Source organism: Thalassophryne amazonica, chromosome 13 (genome assembly GCF_902500255.1).
Source record: "Thalassophryne amazonica chromosome 13, fThaAma1.1, whole genome shotgun sequence".
In the NCBI taxonomy this organism is placed as follows: Eukaryota; Metazoa; Chordata; class Actinopteri; order Batrachoidiformes; family Batrachoididae; genus Thalassophryne; species Thalassophryne amazonica.
In genome coordinates this window covers 12,972,017-12,996,241 of record NC_047115.1, presented here as the reverse complement: position 1 = coordinate 12,996,241, position 24,225 = coordinate 12,972,017, and the positions used below count along the sequence as shown (strand labels likewise).

Here is a 24,225-nt window from a genome sequence, read left to right as displayed (position 1 = left end):
GGCAGTTAGATTGATCTAGTTATCTAGATTACGATTTGTTTCCCAGTGTAATCTTTACGTGCCTTAACTAAAGCACTCCTTCTGCTGAATCACCTCTAAATTATTTACACATTATTCACTTTGCGTGTTTTTAGGAATCCGCTAGCTTAGCGTAGCTACTAGCTCTTAGCCGATTTAGCATGGCGGCTTCTCCTGTCTCTCCCGCACTTTTCTGCTCTGGGTGTGAAATGTTTAGTTATTCCTCGGCCTCCTTTAGCAGTAACGGTACTTGTAATAAGTGTAGCTTATTCGTAGCTTTGGAGGCCAGGCTGGGCGAATTGGAGACTCGGCTCCGCACCGTGGAAAATTCTACAGCTAGCCAGGCCCCTGTAGTCGGTGCGGACCAAGGTAGCTTAGCCGCCGTTAGTTCCCCCCTGGCAGATCCCGAGCAGCCGGGAAAGCAGGCTGACTGGGTGACTGTGAGGAGGAAGCATAGCCCTAAACAGAAGCCCTGTGTACACCGCCAACCCGTTCACATCTCTAACCGTTTTTCCCCACTCGACGACACACCCGCCGAGGATCAAACTCTGGTTATTGGCGACTCTGTTTTGAGAAATGTGAAGTTAGCGACACCAGCAACCATAGTCAATTGTCTTCCGGGGGCCAGAGCAGGCGACATTGAAGGAAATTTGAAACTGCTGGCTAAGGCTAAGCGTAAATTTGATAAGATTGTAATTCACGTCGGCAGTAATGACACCCGGTTACGCCAATCGGAGGTCACTAAAATTAACATTAAATCGGTGTGTAACTTTGCAAAAACAATGTCGGAGTCTGTAGTTTTCTCTGGGCCCCTCCCCAATCAGACCGGGAGTGACATGTTTAGCCGCATGTTCTCCTTGAATTGCTGGCTGTCTGAGTGGTGTCCAAAAAATGAGGTGGGCTTCATAGATAATTGGCAAAGCTTCTGGGGAAAACCTGGTCTTGTTAGGAGAGACGGCATCCATCCCACTTTGGATGGAGCAGCTCTCATTTCTAGAAATCTGGCCAATTTTCTTAAATCCTCCAAACCGTGACTATCCAGGGTTGGGACCAGGAAGCAGAGTTGTAGTCTTACACACCTCTCTGCAGCTTCTCTCCCCCTGCCATCCCCTCATTACCCCATCCCCGTAGAGACGGTGCCTGCTCCCAGACTACCAATAACCAGCAAAAATCTATTTAAGCATAAAAATTCAAAATAAAAAATAATATAGCACCTTCAACTGCACCACAGACTAAAACAGTTAAATGTGGTCTATTAAACATTAGGTCTCTCTCTTCTAAGTCCCTGTTGGTAAATGATATAATAATTGATCAACATATTGATTTATTCTGCCTTACAGAAACCTGGTTACAGCAGGATGAATATGTTAGTTTAAATGAGTCAACACCCCCGAGTCACACTAACTGTCAGAATGCTCGTAGCACGGGCCGGGGCGGAGGATTAGCAGCAATCTTCCATTCCAGCTTATTAATTAATCAAAAACCCAGACAGAGCTTTAATTCATTTGAAAGCTTGACTCTTAGTCTTGTCCATCCAAATTGGAAGTCCCAAAAACCAGTTTTATTTGTTATTGTCTATCGTCCACCTGGTCGTTACTGTGAGTTTCTCTGTGAATTTTCAGACCTTTTGTCTGACTTAGTGCTTAGCTCAGATAAGATAATTATAGTGGGCGATTTTAACATCCACACAGATGCTGAGAATGACAGCCTCAACACTGCATTTAATCTATTATTAGACTCTATTGGCTTTGCTCAAAAAGTAAATGAGTCCACCCACCACTTTAATCATATCTTAGATCTTGTTCTGACTTATGGTATGGAAATAGAAGACTTAACAGTATTCCCTGAAAACTCCCTTCTGTCTGATCATTTCTTAATAACATTTACATTTACTCTGATGGACTACCCAGCAGTGGGGAATAAGTTTCATTACACTAGAAGTCTTTCAGAAAGCGCTGTAACTAGGTTTAAGGATATGATTCCTTCTTTATGTTCTCTAATGCCATATACCAACACAGTGCAGAGTAGCTACCTAAACTCTGTAAGGGAGATAGAGTATCTCATCAATAGTTTTACATCCTCATTGAAGACAACTTTGGATGCTGTAGCTCCTCTAAAAAAGAGAGCTTTAAATCAGAAGTGCCTGACTCCGTGGTATAACTCACAAACCCGTAGCTTAAAGCAGATAACCCGTAAGTTGGAGAGGAAATGGCGTCTCACTAATTTAGAAGATCTTCACTTAGCCTGGAAAAAGAGTCTGTTGCTCTATAAAAAAGCCCTCCGTAAAGCTAGGACATCTTTCTACTCATCACTAATTGAAGAAAATAAGAACAACTCCAGGTTTCTTTTCAGCACTGTAGCCAGGCTGACAAAGAGTCAGAGCTCTATTGAGCTCAGTATTCCATTAACTTTAACTAGTAATGACTTCATGACTTTCTTTGCTAACAAAATTTTAACTATTAGAGAAAAAATTACTCATAACCATCCCAAAGACGTATCGTTATCTTTGGCTGCTTTCAGTGATGCCGGTATTTGGTTAGACTCTTTCTCTCCGATTGTTCTGTCTGAGTTATTTTCATTAGTTACTTCATCCAAACCATCAACATGTTTATTAGACCCCATTCCTACCAGGCTGCTCAAGGAAGCCCTACCATTATTTAATGCTTCGATCTTAAATATGATCAATCTATCTTTGTTAGTTGGCTATGTACCACAGGCTTTTAAGGTGGCAGTAATTAAACCATTACTTAAAAAGCCATCACTTGACCCAGCTATCTTAGCTAATTATAGGCCAATCTCCAACCTTCCTTTTCTCTCAAAAATTCTTGAAAGGGTAGTTGTAAAACAGCTAACTGATCATCTGCAGAGGAATGGTCTATTTGAAGAGTTTCAGTCAGGTTTTAGAATTCATCATAGTACAGAAACAGCATTAGTGAAGGTTACAAATGATCTTCTTATGGCCTCGGACAGTGGACTCATCTCTGTGCTTGTTCTGTTAGACCTCAGTGCTGCTTTTGATACTGTTGACCATAAAATTTTATTACAGAGATTAGAGCATGCCATAGGTATTAAAGGCACTGCGCTGCGGTGGTTTGAATCATATTTGTCTAATAGATTACAATTTGTTCATGTAAATGGGGAATCTTCTTCACAGACTAAAGTTAATTATGGAGTTCCACAAGGTTCTGTGCTAGGACCAATTTTATTCACTTTATACATGCTTCCCTTAGGCAGTATTATTAGACGGTATTGCTTAAATTTTCATTGTTATGCAGATGATACCCAGCTTTATCTATCCATGAAGCCAGAGGACACACACCAATTAGCTAAACTGCAGGATTGTCTTACAGACATAAAGACCTGGATGACCTCTAATTTCCTGCTTTTAAACTCAGATAAAACTGAAGTTATTGTACTTGGCCCCACAAATCTTAGAAACATGGTGTCTAACCAGATCCTTACTCTGGATGGCATTACCCTGACCTCTAGTAATACTGTGAGAAATCTTGGAGTCATTTTTGATCAGGATATGTCATTCAATGTGCATATTAAACAAATATGTAGGACTGCTTTTTTGCATTTGCGCAATATCTCTAAAATTAGAAAGGTCTTGTCTCAGAGTGATGCTGAAAAACTAATTCATGCATTTATTTCCTCTAGGCTGGACTATTGTAATTCATTATTATCAGGTTGGCCTAAAAGTTCCCTAAAAAGCCTTCAGTTAATTCAAAATGCTGCAGCTAGAGTACTGACGGGGACTAGAAGGAGAGAGCATATCTCACCCATATTGGCCTCTCTTCATTGGCTTCCTGTTAATTCTAGAATAGAATTTAAAATTCTTCTTCTTACTTATAAGGTTTTGAATAATCAGGTCCCATCTTATCTTAGGGACCTCGTAGTACCATATCACCCCAATAGAGCGCTTCGCTCTCAGACTGCAGGCTTACTTGTAGTTCCTAGGGTTTGTAAGAGTAGAATGGGAGGCAGAGCCTTCAGCTTTCAGGCTCCTCTCCTGTGGAACCAGCTCCCAATTCAGATCAGGGAGACAGACACCCTCTCTACTTTTAAGATTAGGCTTAAAACTTTCCTTTTTGCTAAAGCTTATAGTTAGGGCTGGATCAGGTGACCCTGAACCATCCCTTAGTTATGCTGCTATAGACGTAGACTGCTGGGGGGTTCCCATGATGCACTGTTTCTTTCTCTTTTTGCTCTGTATGCACCACTCTGCATTTAATCATTAGTGATCGATCTCTGCTCCCCTCCACAGCATGTCTTTTTCCTGGTTCTCTCCCTCAGCCCCAACCAGTCCCAGCAGAAGACTGCCCCTCCCTGAGCCTGGTTCTGCTGGAGGTTTCTTCCTGTTAAAAGGGAGTTTTTCCTTCCCACTGTAGCCAAGTGCTTGCTCACAGGGGGTCGTTTTGACCGTTAGGGTTTTACATAATTATTGTATGGCCTTGCCTTACAATATAAAGCGCCTTGGGACAACTGTTTGTTGTGATTTGGCGCTATATGAAAAAATTGATTGAAATTGATTGATTGATCATTGTCAAACTCCATCAGATATTTGAAGTATTTGCCACAGCCACCAGATGGTGGATTTTATGCAAAAGTTGGATGTGACAGTTACTGACTTGCGTTGTGGATCTTGGTCTTGCTGTCAGTACAACGGTGGGTCACAAACCCTCTACCAAGATGGCTGAAGAAAATATTGCAGGAATGAACTCCATGTCCTGTCTAGTCATTATTAATCTCTATGGATAAAAGTATTATTTGCCTAAGCTAACAAACCTAACACAGGCTAACTAATTACTTAGCATTGCTTAGCAGTTAAGCTAATGTTTAGTTATGCTTGGCACTCTGGTTATAAATATTGATTTAGCTTGCTAATGGAGTGAAGTCACCGGTTAGTTATACCCACCTGTCTGAGACGGACATTACTGGTCACAATCTGGTTCACTTCATCCTGACAAATGACACAACAAAGTCAGAGATGAGCAGCAGTACGTTGATCAAACTACATTTTACGTATTTATGCAGCACCCTCAAAGGATTAGTTGATTAATAAAAAAGGATTCCACAACTATTATCATCACTCAAAGGACAATCTTCACCTCCAACACACCGTCACGTACCACACTGATGAGCTGGATTAGCTGCAGGCCCACAGTGATGACTACGGCCTCATTGAAGTGATTGACTGGACGCACAACCTTGTTGTAGCCAGTAAATAGTGTCTTCATCAGACGAGTCTCAGCCTCTGAACAGAACACAGGACCTGGCAACACAAATATTATGCAGCGTTAGTTCAGTTATTTTGTACAATTACATTCAATCCAGCATCCTGTCAGGTCTGGGAACTTAGTTCAGTCAAGGAGCATGCACTGGTGCCACGTGTCACTGTGTCCACCATACTATGGAACTACCCTTGGTCCTGGTTGGCACACAATTGGTTCATTGCCGCCTTCCTAAAGCAGCCATCCATCTGTTGAAACTAGGTGATACTTGGCCTTTCCCAATGGCTAGGGTCCTTAATTCCAAGGCATGTGTGCTGGATCATGTACAGAGAAATGAACTACATGGCCATAATGTCGTAGTGGCCATTCTCTCACGATGGGTGTCTTTAAGTAACCAGTTTGACACATTTCATCCAGCAGTACTTAAGGTTTTTCCAGAGAGACCTAGTACCAAAGACATTGAGTTGTCACCTTAGGTTACAGGTTAGCCTTCAAATCTTGAACTATGCAATAAGACAGGAAGCAACAGGAGCATATAAGTTCAATCACAGGTCAAACATTCAGGTGAAGATCAGGGCCATTGGAATCAAGGTTCAGATTTTCACAAAGCCACGAGAATTTACCAGAAACCTCTTGCCTAAGTGTAGCAAGGTGAAATCTTGAAGGAAACATGTTCCTAATAGCTTAGCTAGTGGGAGTATCCCCTTGGCTGACCTGCTAGAGCATTGGCCTTCTGAGTGAGGAGTCCTCAACTAAGACTGAACTAGAAGCTAGACTGCCTGATGTCTTAGCCTCACTTTTGACAAATACCCAGTCAATAGACAGACTTGTGGATAGTTTAAACTCAATGCTCAAAACGACACTCGACATGATTGCACCACCTGTGTTGAAACCGCTCTCCCCCAAATCGCAGTCACCTTGGTTCAATGATTACCTGCGTGACCTCAAGCATAAAGCAAGAGGTCTAGAAGGGAAATGGCATCATTCAAAATTAGAAGTATTCCACCTTGCGTGGCTTGATGCTGTCTTAGACTATAAGCATGCATTATTGGCTACAAAGCAGACCTATTACTCTGATTTGATCAACAAAAACAAGCAAGTTCTTGTTCGACACAGTGGCAACACTTATTCATGGACAACCACCTGTAGCTCGCTCTCCTTTTACAGCACAAGATTTCCTAGATTACTTTGAGAAGAAAATAGATGACATTAGGTTCAACATATCCCAGCATGCCTTAAGCCAGCCACTACACCCTGCTATTGAGGTGGGCACCACTACTGATGTTTCTATTACTTCTACTAATCTATTACCTAGATTTACAGAATTTGATAGTATCTCTCTAGACATGCTGACGAAACTCGTAACATCAACAAAAAGCACAACCTGTTTATTTGATCCTATACCAACAAAACTGTTTAAGGACCTGTGGCCCACTCTTGGGCCGACTGTGCTGGAAATTATTAATCTTTCTTTAACTTCTGGATCTGTTCCTAAACGTTTCAAATCTGCAGTGATTAAACCATTACTTAAGAAACCTAATCTTGACCCTAGAGTATTGAAAAACTATCAGCCGATATCAAATCTATCATTTTGCTCTAAAATTCTGGAAAAAGTGGTGTCACGACAGCTCATAGACTGTCTTACTGAGAATAATCTCTTTGAGCCACTGCAGTCTGCTTTTAGAAAATATCATTCCACAGAGACGGCTCTCACTAAAGTGGTGAATGATCTTCTGCTTACAGTGGACTCAGACACCACTATGGTTCTGCTGCTGTTAGATCTCAGTGCTGCATTCGATACAGTGGATCATCATATTCTACTTGATAGGCTGGAAAATCATTTTGGGATTACTGGGAGTGCCCTTGCATGGCTGACGTCATACTTGACCAGTCGTTCTTACTGCGTTTTGTACAGTAACACTACCTCTAACCTTAGTGACATGAAATTTGGGGTTCCTCAGGGGTCTGTCTTAGGCCCCCTGCTTTTCTCCCTTTATATAGCACCCCTTGGGCACATATTGTGACGTTTTGGGATTACCATTCACTGCTATGCAGATGATACTCAGTTATATATGCCGATAACTTCTGGTAATCTCGTTCACATAAAATCCTTAGAAGATTGCCTTGCAGCAGTGAGACGTTGGATGTCTAGAAACGTCCTACTTTTAAACTCTGAAAAGACTGAAATGATGGTTCTTGGTCCAGTGAGACATCAGCATCAATTTGACCAGTTAACACTCAGTCTAGGCTCGTGTGTCATACATCACACTGACAAAGTGAGGAACCTTGGGGTAATTTTTGATCCTTCGTTGTCCTTTGGCCTCCATATTAGAAATATTACTAGGACTGCTTTCTTCCACCTGTGAAATATAGCGAAGATTCGTCCCATCCTGTCTATAGCTGATGCTGAGACCCTGATCCATGCGTTTATCTCTTCTAGATTGGACTACTGCAATGTTCTATTTTCTGGTTTACCGCAGTCTGGCATTAGGGCTCTCCAATTGGTTAAAAATGCTGCAGCCAGACTTTTGACACAAAGTAGAAAGTTTGACCACATTACACCCATTTTGGCATCTCTTCACTGGCTTCCTGTCCCAGTGAGATCAGATTTTAAGGTTCTGCTACTAACCTATAAAATTATTCATGGACTGGCACCTCCCTACCTAGCTGACCTAATTAAACCTTACGTACCGACCCGGGCTTTACGTTCTCATGGGTGCAGGACTACTTTGTGTCCCTAGGGTGAATAAGAAGTCTACGGGTCACAGAGCTTTCTCTTATCGTGCCCCTGTTCTGTGGAATGGTCTCCCTGCATCAATAAAACAATCAGATTCTGTGGACACTTTCAAGTCCAGACTTAAGACGCACTTATTTTCCCTTTCATATGGCTAGCATACTGGTACAGTTTTGTTTTAGGCTTTTTACTCTTTTAATTCACGTTATTAGTAATTGGAGCGGGCCGTGGCTTCAACTTCACCTAAATTCTGGGTCTTTTAGTGAAGCTTAGGGCTAGCGGCTGGCAATCACTTTAGTATTTCTTCTGTTTTTCTTGTTGTTTAATGCTGGCAACTTATACAGTATTTTTTGTCTTTCTGATGCCTGATTCTGTTTTTTCTCTGTTTAAGGTGCAGCTCCATCCAGAGATGGGAGTTGTGTTTGTGTTGGCGACCCTCTCGTCCTGTGCACCAACAGAAATTCTTATATATTCATCCGTGAATTGTTCTGTGAATTGTTCTGTAATTGTTTGTAGCATGGCCCAGGCAGAGGATCACCCCTTTGAGTCTGGTCTGCTTGAGGTTTCTTCCTCAGAGCGAGTTTTCCTTACCACTGTTGCTCTGGGGGTTGGTAAGGTTAGACCTTACCTGTGTGAAGCGCCTTGAGGCAACTCTGTTGTGATTTGGCACTATATAAAGGAAAATAAAATAAATTAAATTAAATTAATTAATTAAATTATTCTGTTCAAATCTCATTGGGAGCCACACAGATATATCTCATTGTTACAAATTGGCATTGCTAACAGGATGTGGTACTTGACCTTGTAGTCCCAGTTACAAGTGAAGGTTCTTCATGCTTCAATGCACCTATGACCTCGGAACGAGGTCAAGATGAGTGGACAAATTTGCAGAAAGGTGAAATCCAGACTGAAAAAGGTTCTGGCTAGTTTGGCTTGTGGAAATTCCTTTTTGGTTGACCTGGTAGAGTGTTGACCAATGTGAGCAAAAAAATCTGGTGTTTGAATTGCAAAAGCAGCCACAATGGCACATCACATGATTACATCAGCAGGACGACCACATATAATACCTTTACTTCGTTAATGCTGTACATACCCTACCTACTTGCAATAGCATTTAGCATCTTAATGCCTGTGGGCACTATGGCCTGGTCCTGTTAATGCGTGTAGTAAAGTAATTGTTAATATTTACTATCTAGGACTCTAGGATTCTTGGCAAAAACTAAAGAATGGGTTGTCCATGGCTAAGGGGAATCTTAATGAACCCCTATTTCAAGAACCTTGAGTTCAGGCTGCTGTTGTGATGATGTCCAAACTGTTGCTAATATTAATAGGTAAACACTAGACATTTACTTTTCTTAGAATCCGCATTCACATGTATTGTTATCACAGGGGAGGACAGCAGCAGGTTTCAGCCAGGTTCTACATAAACCAATCATATTTAAATGGTGTTCCATAATTAGATCATTTATCAACATTGATACTCATACTCATCTTCAACCACTTTTCCGGGTTCGGGTTGCGGGGGCAACAGCTCCAGCAGGGGACCCCGGACTTCCCTTTCCCATGCCACATTGACCACCTCTGACTGGGGGATCCCGAAGCGTTCCCAGGCCAGTGTGGAGATATAATCTCTCCACCTAGTCCTGGGTCTTCCCTGGGGTCTCCTCCCAGATGGACATGCCTGGAACACCTCTCTAGGGAGGCGCCAGGAGGCATCCTTACCAGATGCCTGAACCACCTCAGCTGGCTCCTTTCAACGAGAAGGAGCAGTGACTCTACTCCGAGCTCCCCACGGATGACCGAACTTCTCACCCGATCTCTAAGGGAGACACCAGCCACCCTCCTGAGGAAGCCCAAAATTAAAATAAAAATGAAACCAAGAATTAACTAAGAATAATAAAATTATAGTTTTATTATTGTTTACATTCCACAATTTGAATTCTACATTCATCCAAACCCTGGACCAGATCATTAAATATCATAAACAAGCTTTTCTGTTCTTCCTCTTCTCAGTGACCACTGTGCCAGCTGTTCTTCTACCTGACATAAAACGGCCTACCGTGGTTTCTTCTCACATTAACTTGATCCCTCTGTACCTTCCACTTTCCTGAACACCTTTTCTCCTTATCAGTGGTTCTACCTGCCTTTATTCCAGTAATGGCAATAAAACATGGTTGAAATTATTTTTTAAATGTGACCCAGCAGATTAGAACAGTGCTGCTTACCAGGCTGTGACACACTTACATCCTCTGCATGTTATTTCTGGAATCTGTTGGCTGTTTGCTCTGAGCCTGGGCCCAGCATTCTGGGCTCCAGTTTCATTTAGTCAGCAACAGCCCAGCACACACACACACACACACACACACACACACACACACACACACACACACACACACACACACACACACACACACACACACACACACACACACACACACACACACACACACGGACAAAGTTGTGCACAATTACACTGACACACACACACACACACACACACACACACACACACACACACACACACACACACACACACACACACACACACACACACACACACACACACACACACACACACACACACACGGGGTGGTTTGTGACTGTTTGGTTTATTTTGTGGGCTTCAGCAGGGATTTATCACAAGGGTCCAGACGGGGGGAAAATGTGTGCACAGAGTTGACAATCATATCCATTTCCATCCGTCACTTTATCTCTTCACGATCTCTTGTCCTGCGAGCCGTCTTTGATCTTACCAAAATACATGAGAGGCGGGACAGAGGAGCCACTTGGAACTGTCGATCACTGCCCACTCTCAGTGGGTAGCTCCGCATCATCCTGAATTGCAACACAGTATAAAATGTCTGAACTGCAATGTGGGGAAAGTGTCTATGTGTGTATTCATATGTTAATGAATTAAATTCAAGTCTGTAATGTTTTCACATTTAATGTCAAAAATGTCAAATTTAGACATGAATCTTTGTGCCTTCTGCACTGTAGATTTTGCAGCGTTATGTAAATTGACTGTCCAATGAGCACGTATGGTCACATTCCAGTGTTAAATGGACTCTATCAGAGTATTAAATCAAGTCTATAATAGGACAGAAGAAGAAGTAAGTCCTATATACACGACGAGGACCTTTGGTGCCAGTGCTTATCTCTGGATTCCATAGTGTCAAGCGGATGCAAGTCTATGACTCACCCTGGACGGGATGCCAGTCTGACGCAGGTTACTTCCCCAGCCAAAGCCAGAACCCAATTACAGCTGCGTGGAATGAGAGCATGTAAATAGACTGTCTTGTCCAAGGACACAGACAGATAGCATGAGCAGGTTTTGAACCCAGGTCTAGATATTGGCAGGTCAGCTACAGTGGCTTGCAAAAGTATTCAGCCCCTTGGATTTCATGCATTTTAATTTGTTTATGGCATTTCAAATGCAAAACATAGATCACGCTTCTCAATATAAGTTTCTAAAATGATCTTCCTTAGACTCAAACTGAAAGTAAATCTGTACAACTTGATGTAAATTAATTAAAAATATAAAAGCCAAGACGATGGGTTGCATAAGTAATCAGCCCCTTTGGTATAATACCTGTAAATAATCAGTTTACTTGCCAGTTTTCTTCAAACAAGTCAGGGGATGGATACATGAACATTTCCAAGTCACTGAATATGTCTTGGACTTTATTTACATCAGTTATGAAGAAACACAAACAGTATGGCACTCTATGGTAAATTTGTGTGGAGTAGACAGTTCTCAAAAACTGAGTGACTGTGTACCACTTCATCATGAAGCTGTATAACTGGGAACACTAAATGCAAAACATGCACCATGCACAATATCTCCAATCACAGCCACAGAAGCCTGTAACAACGTCTGGGTTGTCTGGGTGTCTTGGTGGCTTTCCTCACTCTTCTCCTTGCACAGTCACTCAGTTTTTGAGTACTGTCAACTCCACACAGATTTACCATAGAGTGCCATACTGTTTGTGTTTCTTCATAACTGATGTAAATAAAGTCCAAGACATATTCAGTGACTTGGAAATGTTCATGTATCCATCCCCTGACTTGTCTGAAGAAAACTGGCAATTAAACTGATTATTTACAGGTATTATATCAAAGGGGCTGATTACTTATGCAACGCATCATCTTGGCTTTTATATTTTTAATTAATTTACATCAAGTTGTACAGATTTACTTTCATTTTTAGTCTAACGAGATCATTTTAGAAATTTTTATATTGAGAACCTTGATCTACTTTTTGTATTTGAAATGCCATAAACAAATTAAAATGCATGAAATACCAAGGGGCTGAATACTTTTGCAAGTCACTGTATGTGATCCATTCAGCTACCTGCTCTACTGTCATGGGATAAATGAACTGTATTAAAGCTGATCAACTTGATTTAACACTCTGATAGAGTTCAGTTAATACCATTTGGAATGGGAATATACAGTAGTGTTCAGAATAATAGCAGTGCTATGTGACTAAAAAGATTAATCCAGGTTTTGAGTATATTTCTTATTGTTACATGGGAAACAAGGTACCAGTAGATTCAGTAGATTCTCACAAATCCAACAAGACCAAGCATTCATGATATGCACACTCTTAAGGCTATGAAATTGGGCTATTAGTAAAAAAAAAAGTAGAAAAGGGGGTGTTCACAATAATAGTAGTGTGGTATTCAGTCAGTGAGTTTGTCAATTTTGTGGAACAAACAGGTGTGAATCAGGTGTCCCCTATTTATGGATGAAGCCAGCACCTGTTGAACATGCTTTTCTCTTTGAAAGCCTGAGGAAAATGGGACGTTCAAGAAATTGTTCAGAAGAACAGCGTAGTTTGATTAAAAAGTTGATTGGAGAGGGGAAAACTTATATGCAGGTGCAAAAAATTATAGGCTGTTCATCTGCAATGATCTCCAATGCTTTAAAATGGACAAAAAAAAAAAAAAAAAAAAAACAGAGACGCGTGGAAGAAAATGGAAAACAACCATCAAAATGGATAGAAGAATAACCAGAATGGGAAAGGCTCACCCATTGATCAGCTCCAGGATGATCAAAGACAGTCTGGAGTTACCTGTAAGTGCTGTGACAGTTAGAAGACGCCTATGTGAAGCTAATTTATTTGCAAGAATTCCCCGCAAAGCCCCTCTGTTAAATAAAAGACATGTGCAGAAGAGGTTACAATTTGCCAAAGAACACATCAACTGGCCTAAAGAGAAATGGAGGCATATTTTGTGGACTGATGAGAGTAAAATTGTTCTTTTTGGGTCCAAGCAGACAGTTTGTGAGACGACCCCCAAACTCTGAATTAAAGCCACAGTTCACAGTGAAGACAGTGAAGCATGGTGGTGAAAGCATCATGATATGGGCATGTTTCTCCTACTATGGTGTTGGGCCTATATATCGCATACCAGGTATCATGGATCAGTTTGGATATGTCAACATACTTGAAGAGGTCATGTTGCCTTATGCTGAAGAGGACATGCCCTTGAAATGGGTGTTTCAACAAGACAATGACCCCAAGCACACTAGTAAACCAGCAAAATCTTGGTTCCAAACCAACAAAATTAATGCCTCGCAGATGTGAAGAAATCATTAAAAACTGTGGTTATACAACTAAATACTAGTTTAGTGATTCACAGGATTGCTAAAAAAGCAGTTTGAACATAATAGTTTTGAGTTTGTAGCGTCAACAGCAGATCCTACTATTATTGTGAACACCCCCTTTTCTACTTTTTTTTTTACTAATAGCCCAATTTCATAGCCTTAAGAGTGTGCATATCATGAATGCTTGGTCTTGTTGGATTTGTGAGAATCTATTGAGTCTACTGGTACCTTGTTTCCCATGTAACAATAAGAAATATACTCAAAACCTGGATTAATCTTTTTAGTCACATAGCACTACTATTATTCTGAACACTACTGTACAGTGTTGTACTCCATCCAGGATAGAATCTGAGATCAGGTCTGCTGCACAGTAGTTTGGAGGGTTAAATTTACACTGCACCTAGTCCAAACTGTATACTAGCATTCCAGATTGTAATTCAACTCTGTCATACTGTTAAATAAACTCTATCAAATGTAGTAGAGTTTATTAAACACCATTCGGAATGGGATCATACAGTATGTCCTTACTTGGGGTGTAATATAACATCAAGATTGCCACACAGTAATTTTGCAGAGTTAAATTTACTCTGCAGTAAGGGCATACTGTATGCTCCCATTCTGAAATGCATTGCTGTAAGTCAATTTTACCAAAGTGTTAAATTAAAAGTCACAGTGTTAAATCACATGCATCACCATCAATGGAGTTGTTTTGACAATACGATAGAGCTGATTTAACTGATAAAAATTTAACACTATGGTAGAGTTGACTTAACACAATTTGGAATGTGGGCAATCAAGTTTGATACAATGATAATTTAACACTATGGTACAGTTGAGTTAACACAAATTGGAATGTGGGCATGCAGAATGTGCTGACTCTGGGTGTAATTTAACATCAACATTGACACACACTAATTATGCAGAGTTAAATTTACTCTGCAGTAAGCACATACTGTTAGGTTCCATTCCATATTGCGTTGCCGTAAATCAGCTCTACCATAGGGTTAAATCAAGTTGATCACCTCACGTATGCTGCATCTGGAAAGTATTCACAGCGCTTCACTTTTTCCACATTTTGTTATGTTATAGCCTTATTCCAAAATGGATGAAATTCATTTTTTTTCCTAAAAATTCTACACACAACACCTCATAATGACAATGTTTGAAATTTTTGGAAATTTATTAAAAAATAAAAAGTAAGAAACCATGGGTACATAAGTATTCACAGCCTTTGCCATGGAGCCAAAAACTGAGCTCAGGTTCATCCTTTTTTCACTGATCATCCTTGAGATGTTTCTACATCTTAACTGGAGTCCGCCTGGGGTAAATTCAGTTGATTGGACATAATTTGGAAAGGCACACACCTGTCTACATATAAGGTCCCACAATTGACATTACATGTGAGAGCACAAACCAAGTATGAAGTCAGAGGAACTGACTGTAGACCTCCAAGACAGGATTGTCTCGAGGCACAAATCTATGGAAGGGTAAAGAAACATTTCTGCTGCTTTGAAGGTCCCAATGAGCACAGTGGTCTCCATCATCCTTGAATAGGTGCACTAAGCTTGTGGCATCATATTCAAGAAGACTTGAGGCTGTAATTGGTGCCAAAGTTGCATCAACAATGTATTGAGCAAAGGGTGTGAACACACTTATGTGCATATGATTTCTTAGTTTTTTATTTGTGAGAAATTTGCAAAAATTTCCAAAATACTTTTTCATGTTGTCATTATGGAGTGTTGTGAGTAGAACTTTGAGGGGGGAAATTAATTTAATCCATTTTGGAATAAAATGGCTGTAAACATAACAAAATATGAAAAAAGTGAAGCACTGTGAACACTTTCTGGACGCGCTGTACAGGGGCGTCGGACTGGGGTGGTAAAGGGTACTATGTACCCAGGGCCCAGAGCGGGGGGGGGGGGGGGGGGGGGGGTGCACAAAAAACTGGCATTAAATACATTTTTGTGTTGCATGTTATTAATGTCTATACAATTCATGTTGTAAAAGAATGTAATTAGAATGAATGTATAAATGTTGCAAAACATAATTTTGCTCTAACAATAATATTGAAAGATCTCTGAGGACCCTTCCCAACCCTGCACAGTTGTACAATGGTTTAGTCCAGGCCCGCACGCTGCCACACACACACACACACACACACACACACACACACACACACACACACACACACACACACACACACACACACACACACACACACACACACACACACACACACACACATCCCAGAAAGAGGAGGTGTTTAGTAGTGCTGAAACAACTAATTGATTTAATTGATTATTAAAATAGTTGTCAACTAATTTAGTCATCAGTTAGTTGTTAAATAACTTTGTTTTACCGCGAATGTTTAGTTTCTTCCATATAAATCAACCATTTCTGCAGAGCGGCTTTGCTTTGAACCTTGAACCAATCGAAGCAGTGATTCGCAGATCTAAGCAGTGCTTCAAACTGGTGCTTTGTTGATTCAGTGTTTTATTCGCTTAATCTTAATTTTTCCCCACTAAAACCCCAAAGAGCATATGTCTGTGAGTAATATTTACCTTTTTATGTTAATCTGACCTGTTATGGTCTTCTGAAACAGTTGATAGATGTATTTTATAACTTAAAAACGGGACAGATGCTAACGCATTAGCATGTCTATGGCGTTTTCTATTTTAAAGTTAGCATTAAGCTGTTGCAGCTGTCAGCACATTTGTTTTCTGTATAATAATTCATGGCTCAGCGTTTGTTGTTGTAAAAGAGTCAAATGTATTACAAATTGTAATATTTTATTCATTTGTTTTTATTTATATATCAATAATAATAATACTAATAATAGAAACAACAATAATAGTAATAATAACTAATAATGCCACAATACAGTTTTAGAGAAATGGACAAAAAGAATCTGATAAAAGAAAACAGAAAAGCTTAAACCAACTAACAATGAACATAAATAAATATAGAAACTAGAAGCACTCGGAGAGCGCAAACCTCCGCCAAGGCCATGGGGTCACTGACGCCATAACATCTACATGCCGTGGAATCATTGAACCTAAAAAATTCTAACAATGATGTTTGCTCAGTAGTAAAAAAGTTTCATCTGCTGTAACTGGATAGCATGTATCCTTAGCGCTTGGCATCACAGTTTATTGCAACTTGCACCTTTCTCAGAAGCTACTGTCATCTGAGCACTGATATTGATACTGCATGTGCTTATAGACAAAAACAAATAAGACACACAATTCAATTTATTATTCAACTAAACTGCAAATATATGAATTTTTTAACATTTATGAAACACTTCTCTAAACAAGGCCATAGGGTCACTGACCCTAAAGAGATTCCCTCCTTGGCACAGTGATCTATTTCTTCTGTCTCTTTCTCTAAAATTGTATATAATAATCATTAGATTATTAATATATAAACAAAATTAAATGTAAGTAATATTACAATTTGAAAACAAATGCACCCGAACGTGATAACAGCTGCAAGTGCTTAATGCTAACTTTTAACATTGAAAATGCCATAGACATGCTAATGCGTTAGCATCGGTATCCAGATAGTGAACCGGATCACCACTAAAATTTAATTACTTGTTCCTCTTGTCATTTCCAACCACTCCACAAAATTTCATCAAAATCCGTTCAAAACTTTTTGAGTTATCCTGCTGACAAACAGACAGACAAACAAACAAACACGACCGAAAACATAACCTCCTTGGCAGAGGTAATAACTGTTTCCTGTGAACACCTACTGACTCTTAAACCTCCACTTCATCCCTGTTTTATTAAGTTTAATGACAATTTGTTTTGGTCAAACCACATCTAAGCTGTTTTTACACAAGAAAAAAATAAAATGCAGTAAACTGCACATTTGTGTCTTTCTTCATGAAAATATGTTTTTAATGATCACATATTACACTTTAGTCAGGCCTTTAAAATAATTTCGTGGACTCTTGCTGTAATACGTTGTCAGTGGTTGAGATAGTTGCTGTAGGCATCTAAAAATACTCATAATCGGGTGAAACCTGATAGAAATCTGTTTGTGGTGTGTCGGTGATGTATGTATGTGCAAAATAAAACAAAACACAGGTATGTTTTTGATGAGAATATAACATAACTTTGTTACAAGGTCAAACGTTGATGTTGCCTGTTAAAGGCCTTTTAATAATAACTCACTTAAAGAAATAATGGCAAAACTCACATGTAAGTAAAAAAAACCCATATTAATCAAAAAAATAATCGACCGATGAACTGATTAGTAAAATAATTGTTAGTTGCAGCCCTAGTGTTTAGGCCGAAATAAAATTTCTTTTTTCTAGAAAATGTGCAATTTTGGTCCCCCAATTTGGTCCCCCAGACCCCCCCCCCCCCCCCCCCCAACTCAATATTGTCTCCAGGACTCTGGGCCGAGCAGGTTGGATCACAGCTGACCCTTCTCACCCTGCACACGGTCTGTTTAAACCACTCCCCTCGGGCAGGGGGCTACGGTCCATCCGGACCAGAACCTCCCGCCATAAGAACAGTTTCTTCCCCTCTGCCGTTAGACTCATGAACACCTCATAACTCAGTCACCTTAACCTTAACTCTGTCACTTTATCATTTTATCACGGGTCACTTTAGACAGTGTACTTTGGTTTTTAATTGCACTCCTCCCACTGCACTATTTTTCCGTTTCTCTGTTTTTCTGTTGCACACAGCCTTTCATATTTCATATTTCTTTTTTTTTAATCTTATATTTTATCTTATTTTGACACATATATTTTATCCTAGCATTTTATCTCTTCTTAATGTTGCACCATTGTACCGAAGCAAATTCCTAGTCTGTGAATCCTGTTCACTGGCAAAGGCAATAAACTTCTTCTGATTCTGATTCTGATTCTAAGTGATAACTCTAGACCTTTTATCTGCTGACTTGTTAATAAATTAACGAGGGAATAACACTCAGCTGGACGAAAAACAGCTCAGCGACCAAACGTCCAATTACTTTTGGTCCCGTATTAATAGGGAAGCCCACACATAAATTGCTCACCCAATAATTACCCTAAAAGTCTGTTTGAGAGTCTGACCTACAAGCTCCTTCTTGGTATTCGATTTGTCGTGGAACGTGGCGCTATAACCATGAGGTCACAAGTTTAATCCCCAGCAGGGAATATGTGCATAAGCAGTCTAGTTTTGCGTCCTTGAGCCGACACTCGACTCGTACGCCGATTATAAATTTCTGTGGAGAAAAGAGCATCAGATCCAGTAACGGTGTGGATTGTGAATTCCATGAGGAACACCAGTAAAGCTGAAGTAGCTCTTTCTCTCTTCCTCAAGGACAAATTCTAACACATTAAGCGACGTACACAGAAAAGAACAGGTTGAATTTAAAATTCAAGTGTTCAGGTCGTTTTAGTCATGAGATATTCCTTCAGGTATGCAAATATCCAAGCATGTGGAATCACCCAACCGAAACGATATGATCAACTTCAAAGCCAAGTTATGGTTCTACAAAAGCCACAGGTCCAAATTAAGAATTTATAGCAAACGGGGAACTTTAATGACACCCAACTGGGGAGGATCAGAAAAGAGTTGGACACAGTCTCAAATTGAAATTACTAAAGTTTTGGGTAACTCCACATACCATGGCAGGTGTAAAATCTTTCTACAATTGCACATTTTGTGGTGAAGATACTAAATTTTGCACAGACATTGTCTGATATACAGTGCATCCAGAATGTATTCACAGCGCTTCATTTTTTTTCCACATTTTGTTACAGCCTTGTTCCAAAAAAGAGTAAATTAATTTTTTTTCACTCAAAATTCCACTTACAACACCCCATAATGACAACATGAACAACCTGTACATAAGTATTCACACCCTTTGATCAATACTTTGTTGCTGTACCTTTGGCACCAATTACAGCCTCAAGTCTTCTTGAATATGATGCCACAAGCTTGGCGCACCTATCTTTTGGCAGTTTTGCTCATTCCTCTTTGCAGCACCTCACAAGCTCCATCAGGTTGGATGGGGAGCGTCGGTGAACAGACATTTTCAGATCTCTCCAGAAATGCTCAATCAGATTCAGGTCTGGACCACTCAAGGACTTTCACAGAGTTGTCCTGAAGCCACTCATTTGATAGCTTTGCTGATATCTCATCTTCGTACATTCCAGTTTTCACCAAATTAAATATTGGTTTCATGGAAAGTATGTAAAAACATTTGTTATTTGTTTTATATAATGGCTAAAATAAATCCTTGTCATTTGATACTTTTAAATTTATAAACAACAGAAAAGGGACTTACATTTTGATGTGCTTCACTGGTCCTTTGACGTCAACAGTCCAACACAAACTTTAAATAGGAGTCCTAAATTGTTCTCAGTCAACTGGAAAAACAGTTAGACAGTTCAAAAATAATTCTGACGATGTAGTCCATGATGCCGTGCACTGACTTTGTGTATTTCCAAAAAAAAAGAAAAGAAAAAGACTTCAATCCAGTGAAAAATCACATCAGAAATTAGTCCAACTCTTCATCCTAACTTCATCCTCTTCATCCTAACAGCTCCAGATGGTTTACAGCGTAATGGATTTGTTGTTGGTTTGTGTGTGTGTGAGAAGAATTAGCATCATCAATTAGCTCCTTCAGATCGTCGTCCCTCAACAAAACAAACTCTGCCATGTTTAGCTAAACGCTGTCCCCACTAGTGGGCGGTGGTTGCAGCATGCAATAGTACAAAATGTATGGAACCAAATTTCCACGGTAAATGGAACCAAACTGCAACAAATGCAACACAAATGGGATGAATAATCCATATCGCATGACATACAAAGCACCAATCAAATGACAAGGATCCACTCAGCCGTTAGATAACATGCCAAACTTGCATTTTCCCAGAAGGACAATAGTAAGTCTCTTTGGTTTTCCTCCCTTTGTCTCACTTGGGTCACCACAGCGATCTGAGGTGAATCTGCATGTTGATTTGGCCCAAGTTTTACACTGAATGCCCTTCCTGATGCAAAATAGCAAAATCCAAGATGGTCACCATGCAGTTCTGGAATATCTTCAGAATGCTGGTTTTATTATTATATGTCAAACAGACACAAATTAATTATATACATGCTGAATCCATTCCAAACACAATTACATAGATAAAAAAATAAGCGAATAGCGTTTGACAATATATTTAATTTTTTTAAATGATATTTTCCGGAGTATAAATCGTGGGCTTTTTTTTTTTTTTTTACTAGTTAGGGGACTCTGTGAGTTATACTCTGGTGTGAAATATATTCTGAAATATCACACATTTGTTGTTAATAATAATAATAACAATAATAATATTTATAATGACTATTTACGTTGGACTTTCCCAGGTGTCAAAGCATGAAACTACATAAACTCTAATAATTAAAGAATAATTGCCAGTATAAAAAGTACACTACAAAAATACACAAATCCCAAGTTAAAGATCTTATAATACAGAAAAATGGTGCAACTTATATTTCTGTGTGATTTACATATGGGGTTTTCCAGTTCAAGAAGCAGTTTTTATAAGTGTGACTTCTACTCCAGAAAATATGGTATTATCAAACAATGTGTGCACAAAATTTGGTGATTTCACCATAAAATGCACAATTATTTGATATTTTAACATTTGTCATGTGTCATTATGTTCCTCAAACCCACTCGCCACTTCCTGTATGTGACGCCACAGATTGTATTTCACTCTGAAGCCATTCATCTTTTCAAGAAGCTCCTTAACTTGGACTTGGAAACTTGGAAAGACACTTCATTGTATTTCATCACAGAAATGCTATGTCCGAAACAGATATTCCATGTGTAATGAGAAGTGATCCAAATGATTTCTCCACTAATCACAAAATGACAGATTTGTTGATTAAATCTAAAATAATCCATAGATTAATCACTTGAACAACCAAACAAACAATTAGTTGCACCCTTACTTATGACAATAATTTCAACCATTTCTTCAGCCTTCTCCCTGGATTGTGTTTCAGGAGCCGGTCTCCAGTTTCAGAGTAGAGCCGCTTCACATCCCACAACATTCTGCAGGGAGTACAGCTGAAACTATTAATTCATCTTTGATCACAAACGGTTTTGATAAATTACAATATTTTAGAATGACATATCCAGAAAAAAAGGCATTTAACCACATAGAAATCCTAAAATCTAAGGATATATTCTCTTCCTTATTTATTTTTTGTACATTAACTGGCTTGACAGATTTTGAACAGTTGCAAAATGGATTAAACATATTTTCAAAGCACTTAAAATGGCTGAAAATACTTTTAAATGGATTATAAAACAACTCAGAGCTAATGCAAAATGGCTTAAACTGGATAGATTAAATATTTTTAAAAAAAATGCTTAAACAGATTATAACCAAAATGCAAAATGCTTTAAATTGGACACATTTAAATAATCTGTTTTTCTACTGGGCATACATGATTTGGTTCAGATTATAAAACCATTCTAAAAATTTGTTTTAAAATTTGTATTAAACTATTGTAGACTGACTCTAACATAAAAGTAGTTTTAATAGGTTTTATAATGTTCAATACCAAGACATTGGTTAGGGTACTTCTTTTTATTTATTTATTTATTTTAAAGATGTTTGGGCTTAAAGATAAAAGATGTTACTAAAAAAACTGGATTTGAAAATTGGTTTTGAGTGGTTGTCAAGTTTAATCTTTAACTGCAGCTGTAAAGTCAGTCAGTTGTTAGTTTGTAAAGTGTATTTGTTCCAAGAAATCTGAGTGTTTCCAACACTTAGAAAGTCCTCCGAGCTCCAAAACGTAACCATATAATTAGCCGGTTAACATTTCACACATACAAGCACAGTGACACAAGTAGACTCACCGACAGCTACAAGGACCCACGCTAGCAGGATCTGGACCTTAGGAAGGCTCATATTTCCTTAAAAAAAGCTTTTAACTACAAATACAACATCCATTTAATACTGTGTTAGCGAGTTAGCGGCTGACAAGCTAACAGATTAGCTGTCTTTACACAGACTACGTGTGCTAAAGGCAGGGCTGGCACTGTGGATTTAAAGTGGTAAAGGGTTAGTGGACCAGCTGGTCAACAAGTGTCTGGTGTCTCATGTCAAACTGTCCACCTCCCTCACTCGACAACAGACAGCTGGGAGCGTCCGCGTGCATGGTGGACAGACACAAATCACCACTGTCATCATTTGTCACGCATGAATGGAATGTTCCCGCGACCCGGTCCCGGATAAGCGGTTGAAGATGAGTGAATGGCATGTTTGTGTTACGTGAACGAATCTAGCTCAGGGTCTGGTATCAAAGAGACAGAAAGACAGACAGACACAGAGTCGGGACAGTGAGACAGGTGCATAGGAAGACAGGAGCACAGCTGATGCCACTCACTGATGGAATGACCAGCATGTTCTCTCTCTCACACACACACACACACACACACACACACACACACACACACACACACACACACACACACACACACACACACACACACACACACACACACACGTGGGACTATTAATAATCAGATGTTAAAGGTAAAACCTCTTAAATTATTCTATTCTAAAGGCAGTTTTAAGCAGAAACAAGGTGATACACTTTGAAATGACTGATGCGCTAGCAGCTCGTGTAGCTGTGGCGCTCTGATCGCTTCCTCTGTCGTTTCTGATGAAATAATGCTAAATTTATTCACCGATATCAATACCGATATTTTTTTCATATTTAAGCTTCATAGATCCAAATGATCCAAAAGACCTAGGATAGAATTTCGCCAAACATTGTACATGACAACAAAATGCTTTATTATCACAATCAACATTTTTGTTTAAAAAAATATCAATCAACAGAACTTAAAATCTCTTGAGGTAGAGGACTGACTTAAGGAGAGCGCTGAGTGGGCGGGCCAGGCTGAGCCTACCTGCATGGTTGTTGGCTGGTGCTGCTGAGCTGCATGACGGCGCGACGACAAAAGACCAAAGGGGGAGGGTGTGCTGCTCCGTGTTGTGTGACACAGCGCAGCGCTGCTCTTACAGACAGAGAGTAGACTTTGATGAATCTGCGTGCACAGCAGTCAGTGCGTGTGGGAGAGGAAAAAGCTTGAGTATCGATCTTTTTACATGAGGATCGTTCAATATCAATACCAGCGTTGGTATCGATATTAGGATCGATCCGCCCACCTCTACTCAGAATGCACTGGCTGCACACCCCGTGTGACTGTTATTTTTAGGCATGCAATTATAAAATTTTATTACACTGCAAGACTAAATTATGTTATTGATAGAGTAATATATCAGCATTCAGCCTAATTCATACAGAATTTTTGCTCAACTACTGTTCTAGTAGACTTCTAAATACATCGCTAGTAAAAATGTATTTTTAACAAAATGTTTTGTTTGATTAACACATTAAAAAAAATCATGCTAAATAGCAAGTTTATAAACAGGATCCTCCCCAAACATTTCTGCTACTTTTCGTGGTGTAAGCATTGACCGTGTCATTTTGTGTGATGCCATTCGATCGCTCTCAAAGATTTTACCAAAGCTGTTGTTTTTTCTGTCCTTCTGTTTGAAAATCCTGCTGTCAGATGACTTCCTGCACAGCGGACCAATCTGCTCCACATGAACTG

At 39.6% G+C, this 24,225-nt stretch overlaps 1 protein-coding gene across 1 annotated transcript in view; it reads right to left on the bottom strand.

The window, feature by feature from the left end:
* chrna1 (cholinergic receptor, nicotinic, alpha 1 (muscle)) overlaps positions 1–22,680 on the bottom strand; it is a 39,815-nt gene extending 17,135 nt beyond the window's left edge. The window contains exons 1-3 of the mRNA XM_034185353.1: positions 22,459–22,680; positions 5,151–5,293; positions 4,937–4,981 (exon numbers count right to left, since the gene is read on the bottom strand). Of these exons, the coding sequence (XP_034041244.1) occupies positions 4,937–4,981; positions 5,151–5,293; positions 22,459–22,510 (240 nt within the window). The 5' untranslated portion in view covers positions 22,511–22,680. The remainder of the gene's footprint in view (positions 1–4,936; positions 4,982–5,150; positions 5,294–22,458) is intronic.
* Between the last annotated feature and the right edge of the window lie 1,545 nt (positions 22,681–24,225).